The sequence below is a fragment of the Chelon labrosus genome (genome assembly GCF_963514085.1).
Source record: "Chelon labrosus genome assembly, chromosome: 16".
NCBI lineage: Eukaryota > Metazoa > Chordata > Actinopteri > Mugiliformes > Mugilidae > Chelon > Chelon labrosus.
The window spans coordinates 8,722,840-8,734,283 of record NC_140349.1 but is presented as its reverse complement, the minus strand read 5'-3'; the positions used below and the strand labels follow the sequence as shown (position 1 = coordinate 8,734,283).

At 43.1% G+C, this 11,444-nt stretch overlaps 1 protein-coding gene across 1 annotated transcript; it reads right to left on the bottom strand.

The window, feature by feature from the left end:
- Window positions 1–2,438: 2,438 nt before the first annotated feature.
- Window positions 2,439–10,821, bottom strand: prrt1 (proline-rich transmembrane protein 1; the record flags this gene model as incomplete). The annotated part of the gene is made up of 4 exons (XM_084562865.1): window positions 2,439–3,320; window positions 4,759–4,950; window positions 7,184–7,521; window positions 10,803–10,821. The coding sequence occupies 4 exons, from the start codon at window positions 10,819–10,821 to the stop codon at window positions 3,144–3,146; spliced, it is 726 nt and encodes a 241-aa protein (XP_084418991.1). The 3' UTR covers window positions 2,439–3,143.
- Between the last annotated feature and the right edge of the window lie 623 nt (window positions 10,822–11,444).

Sequence of the window (11,444 nt, the reverse complement as noted above, 5' to 3'; positions counted from 1 at the left end):
GATATGCTAGGAGTGACTCTACACACTCACTGCCAGAGCCTTCTGTACAATAATAACAATATTAAACAGCACTGTGCTTCTTTTACGCTTTAACACTGAATATCACGGTGCCAACATAACAACAGGGTCTGTATTTATCAAACAGGGAGAAGTGAAATAGGTTGAACCACCAGCTTAAATAAGCAGTTTGACATTTTGTGAGGTTTGTTTTGCTTTTTTACTTGTTTTTGCAGAGATTTACATGAGAAGATTGATGCCACTCTATCTACTGTATGAATCTGCAGCTCTTAGTTTAGCATTAGCAGCAGGCAAGACAGCTAACCTAGCTCTGCCCAAATGTAATACAATCCACATACTAGCGCTATCTAAAGGTCACCAATTAATACTAACAAGGTATGTCAATGACCAAAGTGTAAAACAACTATTTAAAGATACCAGTAGGTAGATTTTGTTGTCCCCGGACAGTGTTATGCTAGCAGTTTCTCCCTGCTAGCACAAACATCCTTGTCTGATGTTTGTGCTAACCACAGCTAAGTTAACATCTCCAGGCTGCTACTTTTGCTGCCTTCAAATAAATTTGCGTTTTTCCATGTGAACGTCTCCGTCTTGTGATATTCACAAGGAATTATAAGAAGCGAGTGATAAGTTAAAGTGTTTTAGATTTGTTAGCTCGCTGCTAAGTTTCTAGATGGCAACAGTTGCCTAGCAGCAGTGTTCTCACACCTTATGGCTGTCGTATTTTGAGCACACACGTTAAACATAACCACAGTTAAACACAAAACATTTTAAGGCAACATTTGCTGTCTTAAAATAACGACGATGGCAGCCATATGATTTCATTATGCATTTTCATTTTCTGCATTAAGTTATCTGGTCGTTAGCATGCTAAACTGTTAGCCTGGGTGACTTTTGGATGGCATAGTCTATCACAGGTGTTCTCATGACTTTACCACTTTTATACACAGCTTCCCATGTCACAACCACAAGTTTTATTTGAAGGCAGCATTAACAGTTAGTACTGATACAAGAGTGGCATTAAACGTCTCATCCAACTCTCTGCGGGAATGAAAAACTATCCATCGAAATTCTTAATCCTACTCAAAAAGTTATTCAGTTTTGCACTTTTAACTCATCAAGCAGATCACTGCAGTACAGAAACACAATTTATAAATCTAAGACATGTTTTGGAGCCACAAATAATTTGCCATCACAAATAGTACCAGCTAAAGCAACGCAATTCAGAGTACAGCAGTATAATTAGCCACTAGCTTAATGCTAGCGTCTGCTACTTTTTATAAACACACGCTTGATAGCTCCATTTTCATGTTCTTTAAACTGTAATGTCAAGTAATTGTTTTTTCTTTATATATATATACATATATATATTTATGCAGCAGAATGTAATTTGCATATTCTAAAGAGGTAAGTTCACTTTAATAAAATGAGTTTTTGTAAAGTAAGCTTTTCTTTCTGATTGATAAATATGGACCCAGATTGATTTTAATGTATAATAATAATAATAATATGGTATAACTGTGTTTACTACTAGTGTTCATAGTCAACAAACTTTTTTTTATAAATTTTTATATCTCTATATAATCTATTAAAAATGTCATCATCATAGGGAACAACAAGAGAGAAGGTGGGAGCAGAAGAGATATGTCGATAGGTCCAAAAACTCATGTGGACAGGAGAAAGACAATATAAGAGCTGGAGGATAAAGATTTTGACAGAGCGGAAAGTGCTACAATACAGTATAGGCATTAATATTTTCTCTCTCTCCTATTGAAAACATTCATTTCTTAACTCCTGAAACCTCATGAAATAGTTCATACAGTAACACGGCGGCCACGTCGTCGGTCACAAACACACCTGTAGTTCAGAGCTATGCCGCATTATGAAAACTAGCCTCGCAGCTTTAGGGAAGCTGCACATCTTGTGGAAACAAACCAAGGATGACATGCAGGGTTGTGTTGCCTCATACATCTAATGTTGCACTAAGGTTTTTATAAACAGTGTCTGAGAGGTTAAATAGCAGAAGTTGTGCAACACAAGTAAAGGCTAATACATTTCTAAAATATTCAGTATTCAAATATTTAACACCTAAGTCGTCTCCTTCCTCTTTTTCTTGTTTTAACAGCTTGTTTGACATCTTGAAAAATACTGCGGCACACACTATCAAGTAGAAATCTGAGGAGATGTTCCCACAAATGGCTGGGAGACAAGCTATTTTCGCACTAAAAGCCCATTTGCCTCAAATTTATCATGCACTATAAGAACTATGAATGTAAGCAGCTGCGGCATTTCAAAGTGCATCATGGTAAGATATCAAATTTAAGCCAATTCAGTGATAATACTGTAAATAAGAGCGGAAGAAAAGTCAATGCGCAGGTAGATATTGAATAAATTAATAAATAACAGCTTTTAAATAAACATATAATTCATAAGTTATGCATCACTTCATCCTGTGAAACACACAAACGTCCAATCTGAAATAAATACTCTGTTTGGTTACGTTAAGACAGTCGCATGTCTCCATTTGGTGCGTTGTAATAAATGTACACTGATCAGCCCCTGTAACACTTACTCTGTAAAACAACACTGCTTCAACACGACACGTGTTTTTAAAGGCGAAAACACGCGTGTATTTGTACTTAAGACTGAAACGAGGATTTAACTGTGCTCAATAAACATCTTTGAATGTGGTGCTTCAGATTTAAGCCACTGTGAGGGACCGTTTAGTAGATTTTTAAATATTTAAAACTGAAACACACAGTGGCCTATCCTCTGATCTAACCACATGAGCGAAGGCCGTATGAATTAATCAGTGTCAGATGAATTGTTAATGCATGGAGCTTTGTTTGCCTCCTGCAGCTGTCTGAGTGTAAATATTAAGCGCTCGCTGTGGTAACAGTTATACTGCGCCTCGGCTGCTTGGCATTGTGAACGTCGGCTGTGATTTGTTGTTTTTGGTCGTCTGTAAGTGTTTTGATGGCGGCAGGTTAGGTCGGAGCTGTGTGTATGTAGAGGGCCGGGCAAGCAGAAAACAGTTTGAGTGCATTTTCAGTGCTCCTACTTCCTCCAAACAACTGAGCTAGCTAATATATATGCCATGATTCCCCCGTCAGGAGACGAGCGTGGAGTTACGGCTCCCAGTCGTCGTCGTGGTGCTGCGAGGCTATGATGACGACCACGGTGAGGATGGTGCACAGCACAATGGAGGCGATGCCGACGGCCAGGCTGATGAAGGAGAAGTTGCGTGCCTCGCGGGAGGCTATCTCCGCCGTCACCATGTCTCCTCTGGCTATCGCCGTGCGCACCTAAGTGATGCGAGAAGGAGGGGATGTGGGAGAGAGCAGAGATTAGAATACAAGTTACGTAACGAGAAGATGCACGAGTGGGAGCAGGAGAGAGTCTATGAATGGATCGATTTCACTGCAGCACCGGCCGAGCGTGCACAAAGAGGCCACACCACACAGCACTAACACACACCACGGCAACATATACAGCTCAGACCGGTGCGCCCATGCCTTGTCAGCTCGGCTCAACTCACAGCCAGCTGAGCAGGCCCAGAGGAAAAAATCCATTCTGTCCCGTTGCACTGACAATGGTGCAGTTACGTAATGTGGTCTGTTGAGTGCATGTTGGTCAGCACGGAGACAGCCATTATAGAGATAAACAACAGGCATCATGAGGTATGAGAGTCACCAGCCCCGCACCTCTGCATGTCAAACGTCCCGTTCGGCTGAGTCCGAACATGAAACAGCGTCAAAAAATGAGCAGACTGTTCCTTTTTAGTGCAGAAGTCATAGAGACGACAACGAGGAGAGTGTGAAGTCAAGTGTTAATGAAAGTGAGCAAGAGCAAAATGATGTTTATTTAACTGTCCAATCTAAATCTGGACGCAGTGTTCTCTGCTGCTGGCAGTTTATTCGCATTCTGCATCATTTAAAAGTCTTAAAAAACACCGACTCATGCTTCTCTCTCCTGTTTTCCATTAAGAGTTCTCTCACAGCCACGGCGACTTTTAAAATCCAGGTTTTCCTCTGCACCTCGGCTAATTCAGTTATTCTAGTTATTTTCCATTTTGTTGTTTGTGACATGAGGAAAAGGATTAAAAAAAACAACAACAAAAAAAACACGTTGCATCCTGTTTTGACACAAGCCGCCAGGGATGAACGATCTTTCCTACCAATCACACGCAGCAGAACAGTCGGTGGGTTTGTTTACAGGCACGAGCATCTCTATTCAACCATTCACCGCCCACTGATATAAAGATAATAGCAAAAAAAAAGATTCTTTCCTGGACAGGCTAACTAATAAAGACCTGTTTCTTCATTATGATTAACATGAGCAGTATAAATCATTTGTAATTGAGGTCATATATGTCGTCCTGCTGCTGTAAACACAACGTGTATTGATCTGCAGCCACAGCAGGAGTAATGTTTGCTAATAAAATCCACATTTCCCAGCTGTTTTAGCTCGTCTGCATTTATTAAAACTGAAAATATCTATTTGTTTCCAAAGTAGGAATGAACGGTCCTCGGGGCGCAGAACTCAGCAGACCTTAGACGACCTTAATGTGACTCAAATAAGTGGGAATAAGCATTCTGCTGCTCTGCATGATGGAAAGCGGGCTCAATCTCGGCACATAAAATGACTTTAAAGTGGAAATTTATTACCAAGTCCCCAGTGAAGTTGATGTTATGTTAATATAAAAACCCAAAGATCAAAAAGATGCCACGAGGCTGCATTAACCTGCACTGCTTTGATGATGGCGATGATGCCTGTGGGCCAGAAGCAGCAGACGGTGGTGAGGACGGCGATGGGCAGGTAGTCGTGAGGTGGCCGGCGGTCCATTAGGGTGATGCTGGGCGGCATTTGCATGGGGTGAATCTGGCCCGGTGGGATGGCTGGGTGAGCTCCTCCGGCCGGCATGTAGGGCTGACCCTGAGGAGGGAAAAGAGGGGAGGGGAGGCAGAGAGTAAGGACTGGTGGTGTTTTACAACAGTAAAACAGTGTGATGTGAGTGAAGAAGAGGACGGGAGCCGGGAAGCAGGATACGGCCCAAAGATTTTATTTGCATTTTTGACAGCAATCTGTCAAATTGATGTTTTCACAGTCTGCTAGTTCTGCGAGTCAGGCTAGGCGAGATGTCAGAGGCGACTTAATCACGGTGCAGAACCTCTCAAGATCAGCCTTCATTGCCAACTGGACAATTTTCACAAGGTTTGCTTTATTTTAAACCACCTCCACCTCCTGCACTCCATGTTTACATCCTCTGGCTGCAATCACCATCACTTGAGAGGAGATATCAGAGCGCATTGTTGCTTTAGGCTTCTCTAAATTAATCTGCGTTCAGAGTTGTTTGCTTGAATTAGCTGCAAGTTCTGCTCAAAGAAACGCGGCCTGTGCGTGAGCCATGCGCGTCTAAACCTTATCAGATGAAGCTAAAAATCACCAGCAGCAAAAGAAAAAGGTTAATTTGTGAGATTTTGCAGCCAGTCGGCGAGACGAGGATGCTGCAGTGCAGATTTTTAGCCCTTAACAATATTTCCCTCGCGTTCAAACACTCGGTTCATGAACAGGAGAAGACGCTGGGGCGCCTTTGAGATAACTCAAACAAGTCCAGCTGGCTTTGTTTTAGCTTTGTTTGTTTTTTTCTTCTAGATAAAATGCAGACTGGAAACTGAGAATCTTCACAGATACACTGCGGTTCATTACATTAGGACACGGCACAGCTGCACTTTCGGCTGTTTGAGGATTCACTTTCTGGCGCTCCACTTTTGCCACTTTGATTTTCCTGCTGCCTTGTGCTGCCTTCATATGAATGAGTCCTTCTTGTAGTGTTCATGGCCGCGCGGAATGTGGAAATACATTAAGTTACCTGGTCGTTAGCTTGTTAAACTGTTAGCGCCAACAGCTGCCTGCAGCGGTGTTTCTCTTTATTACAACTTATGGCTGAAGTTACCACTTGAATGCCAAGAGTTTTCTTTACGCCCTAAACCACAAGAGCTGTATTTGAAGGGAGCATTGTGTACAGGGAGCATTATATATAAAGGGTACAAACAGGTTCTCCAACTCTGTTTATGTCTGAGGCAGAGGCCAGATTGATTAGTTCTGAGGATTCATTCATTCATTCATCTTCTGTAACCACTTGTCCTCTGGAGGGTCATGGGGCGGCTGGAGCCTATCCCAGCTGTCATTGGGCGAGAGGCGGGGTACAACCTGGACAGGTCGCCAGTCTATCACAGGGATTCAATTTAGAATTTACCAATTAACCTAACAAGTACCGTAGAGAACCCATGCAGAAACAGGGAGAACATGCAAACTCCACACAGAAAGGCCCCAATCGGCCGATGGATTCGAACCCAGAACCTTCCTGGTGCGATGCATCAGTGCTAACCACCACAACACTGTGGCATATTCAGTGTCTTACAACGTCCTTAAATCTCCAAGTCCCCTTGAAGATATAACTAAAACTTGAATGAATAAAAGATGTTTAAATTACCAAGTCTAGGGTAAGGAGTTGCTGTGTCCTTCGGATAAAATGTACTTAAGGTAGGTTAAGTGTAGTTTTTATAAAATGACAAGTAATCCAAGTTGATGTACTCATCTGCAAATATCAGTAAATAAAAGCAGCATCGTCAGCAGTCGTCATTAAAAGTGCATCTTTCAGCTTCATGCCTGTGAGACAGAGGCGTAATATTTAACAGCACGTTAACTCCAACAAACACATTTCTGACATTTTTATTTTACGGCTTCGCAATCGTTCCTCATAATTTTTTGTGGCAGGTTCCCGGGACAGTTGTGAGTAATAGCGGGGAAAACTGAGACGTTGTTAAATTGGTAAATGTCCAGTTAATTAATGGAACAGCAGGCTCCGCAAAGCAGCCAAATGAACGATGAATGGATTTGTACAATGGAGCTTTTATCTGGAAATAAACCAAACCCGCTGAGATGTCTGAACAATGTCTGCCTTTGTCCATAATTAGCCTCCGATGAAATGCAGTTGTTGTTTTTGAGGAACCTTCTTGTAAATTATTAGACTATAGGCTCGTAAAATCTAATTCAGACGTGTAAATGTGAAGAGGACGTGCGTTTGAAAGGATGCTGAGCATTTTAACTCTGCAGCAGGCTGATGTCAGACCTGTGAAATCTTAAAAAGCAGTTTCTGACTCACCGACGCCATGGGGTAGACGGGTACGTAAGCTGTGCAGGGTTGCAGCTGAAGCGGGTAGCCCGGGTGGATGTATCCCACAGGGGGGTGAGGCATGGTGCCTCCGGGCGCCTGGGTCTGGACGGTGTAGCCCTGCGGAGCTCCGGGAGGCCCCATTGGGCCGCAGTGGAACTGAGTTTCTTGGAGGTATCCTTCTGAGCCCGGAGGAGGAGGCGGAGGAGGGTAGTTGGGCTGAGTGCCCGGCGCAGGAGGCATGTTTTGGTGCTGGGGCACGTTGGGGTCTTGAGGACCGGGCAGGTACGGAGGAGGCTGCATGGTCTGACGACCAGACTCATCGAGCCCTGAGAGAGGAAGAGGTGAGAACGAGTAAGAGGGAGGAAAGATAAGAAAAATCAGGTAGGAGAGCGTTCAGAAATAGAGAGAGCAGAGGAAGAACAACGGAAGGAACAGATGTAAGAGTGAGGGCATGTTATCTAACTGGAGCACCGCTACACGTGAGGCTGCATGTTGAATGTAATACGTCTTATCTCGCCACTGAGGACGGGGAAACAATTACACAGACCACAGCTCCTTGAAAAGCTCCACAAAGCCTGATATTTTCCAACCTGCACAGTCTGTGTGCTAATGATGACAGTGATTGACATTTTCACTCCCGACAAAGAAGAAGATGAAGAAGAAAGGCCCTTTTCTCCCTTTTTTCCTCCCTTCAAAGATGTTTATTCGCAGGAGGAAATGTGGCATTTCAGAAGCGGAGAACCTCACCCTGAAGCCCACGTCTGCTTTTGGACATTTGAACATTTTAATCTCACACCTCTGCTCCTCTTCTGTGTTTGTTTGATGCTCAAAATGACTGATAAGGCGTCCGTTTTCTAACAGCGGGGAGGCGGCTGAAGTAATCCACTTTGACAGGGACATGAGGAGGGAGAAGAGGGAGGACTTGATGAGGACAGAAGACGAGGAGGAAGGAGAAGAAGAAGAAGAAGAAGAAGAAGATAAACAGGAGGCCATCAGCGAGCAGAACAGCTGAGTGATGAAGGGTGACGACTTGCGCTCGGGGACTGTTTTTTTTTTTTTACGTAACAGTGCCCAACTCTGTCACAAGCAGGAAGTGGACCCGAAACTGACGGAAGGGAGGGGGGAGCAGCGAGGGAAGGGACACCTTTAAAAGGTCATGAAGTGATGAGAAAATACACATGTTGGTGTGTGTTGGAGACGTTTCTCCTTTTAAACACGGAACATGAGAAACAACCACAACTTTAAGCTCAGTTCTTGATAAAGGCTCACACACACGCCACGTCAACCTGCACAAAGTGGAATAATCTGAGCACGTGAACTGAGGCCACTGCAGGTTAATCTAATCACTCATTAGTTTTCTGCAAGATGCAATCACAGGCCTCATGATGTCATCACTAATACAACAGTTATCAGGTCAGACGATGAGGTTTATATAGTTTATAGCACATTTTTATAGCACACTAATTAGACTTGCCACTTTATTACTGAAAACTAATGTATTCTAATGCAACACTCTTGCTCTAAATCTCATCTTCGGGAAGTTTGTGGTATTCAACATTTCTTTAAAACAACAGAAAGAGCTGCTGACTGCTGCTGTTTTCATTTTGAGAGGTCGTGGTCGCACGTTTCCATTATTTCGGCAACCCCATTGTAACCACAACATGAAACACTTCAGTGTCCAGTCATCATCCAGTTGAATTACCACCTCTCTGATGATGTTTTAACATAAATAATAACAGCCGTGAAGGTTTGGTGTAGTTTAGTGAACACTGCTGTACCTAATGAACTGGCAATGAATCACTAGAGTTTTCTTTTGGATTATTTTTATTCCTTTTGACGTTTTAACTCAAAGGACGAAGCAGATGTGGCATGAATCTGTATTAGTTTTGTAATCTGCCCTTCCTCACATACATTTTTCCTCACCCGCCACCCACCTCGTAGAGTCATCAGCATTGCCAGTGACCCTTCCTACTCCTTACATCCCCTCTTCAGTCTCCTGCCATCGGGGAAAAGGTACCGGAGCCTCCGGGCCCGCTCCACCAGACTGTTGAACAGCTTCGTCCACCAGGCTGTCAGGGTGCTAAACTCTGCCCATCCCTCCCCTCCCCTCCCCCCCATGCCCCCTGCCCCCTGGACTATAACCCACCCATCACACAGGGACTCTACCTCACCTGCCTTAGTGACATAAAAAAGACTCAATCCAAGCTGCAACCACACATTGTACTGTTGTACATAGACTAATTTCTATTTATTCACTATATTTAACTGTTTCCACCGCCAAATTCCTTCACTTTTCATCTATTTTTTTTTTAATTATTATGTGTGTGAGAGAGACAAAAACGTTTTTTTCCCATTTTTCTGTACGTCATAAACATATTGGGAAACTGACAATAAAGAAATCTTGAATCTTGAATCTAGCTATAATCTAAAGCCATGATAAATGAACTGTTCCCATTTATCAGAAGTGTTTAATCAAACACTGATTTCTGTTAAATTTCCCTTTTGGTGAGTTTACTGGTGGCCTAACAAAAAAACAAAACTAATAAGAAGAACTGCTGATTGTCTCTATGGGGCATTTTAATAAGCATTGATAAATGATCCATACACCTGCCCTCCATGCACCAACCTGTTGCAGGCATGTGGCACAGACGCCCCTGATAATGTCATAATCTGCATTTACCTAAAAGCATGTTTAAACATTTGAGTTCAGCTGTGAAAAGAAGGACCTACATCTTAAACCTGAAGCCTGATTCATAACATGAGTATTATTATGAAAAACCCTGTGTTTTAGGGTTTTATTCGCCATAAATAAACTGTTACAACAGTTTAAATAAACTATTCAGCCGCATTCAAGAGATAACTCATCATCACACTCATAAATAACCTGCTTTATCATTGACCCTCCTTTGTTTGATTAGATCAGATCCCACTGAGACAGGAGACATATTTACAGCCCAAGCTTGCAGCCTTGCTCCACAGTCTGCTCCGTCCGGCTCCTCCGGTAAGACTAGATGTCGTTATTTACTTCATTATTTATTTAATTAAATGTGACTTTAAAGCTGCGGCTCGCTGCCCGAGTCTGAGCTCCATTTGTGCGCTTGACGCCCTCGGAAGAAGAAAGAGGGAGAGACGCTTGTTTTTGCGCTAATACGATCACAGTTATCATTAAATGCCGTTTAACACCCACACCAAGTCTACGGTCGCGTACGTAGGCCCGTGCGTAATGATCACACAACGAGGAGGCGCATATATGGAGATTTCAGCTCAGCATCAAGGTCTCACATCGTGTTGGGATTGTTCGCGTTTTTGGCTCAAAGTGACTAAAATCTGATCACTTGGGGTGAAAAAATGTGATCACAAAAAGTCCGGTAATGTCACGGTAAACTCTCCGTGGACACAATCCGAGGCCCTGTGGTGATTTTTTTTTTTCCTCTCCCCCACCAAAGCTGCACCCACACAGCGGTGCATCATCCTATAGAAACAGCGGATGGAGAGGTTGATTGAAAAATATATATATAATAATAAATAAAAAGAAAGCGGCTGCTATATAGGTGAAAGAAAAATGACAGAAAAAGAAAAATCAATTAAGCACATTTAAACGCCTCACCGTGTTTTTCAGACGACATGCCTTCCGATCTTCTGTCCTCCTCCTCTGATCGGATGGATTTTTATTTTATTTTATTTTATTTTTTTTACTCCAGCTGGTGACTATCGCTCCCTTTTCCTGCGCGATGATGCGGAGTCTTATTCCAAACGTGCGCAACCCATCCTCATCGCTATGTCTTCATCCTAAAAAAAAAATAAAAATATATAACCAAATCTGACTTGAGGTGTTTTATTTTATTTGGAGCTGAATCGCGTCAAAGCGCACCGGTTCGTCCAGGATCCCTCCTCTCTCTCTCTCTCCTCTCCTTTCTCCCCTCTCCTCTCTGTGTGGCTGGCCGTCTAATAAGGTTTCTCCACTAACGCGTCGCCGTACATTGAATTAATGAGACACAAAGCTATCGTTGTCTTAAAGCGACAGCCCGGACTGGGAAAACGCACAGGCACTAGGCTGGAACATCCCATTACGGCGCGACAAAAGAGGGCAGCTCCTGAATGAGATGGATTTCTTTCCTTGCCTGACAGTTTCAGCCTCTCCTCAAGCCTCTTGTCCTCTCTTAATGAATTTCCAGGCAGGTGTTTTTGCTCCATTTGCGCCACTAAACCAGAGGAATGGACCGATTTAAACAAACACCAGAGAGAGAAT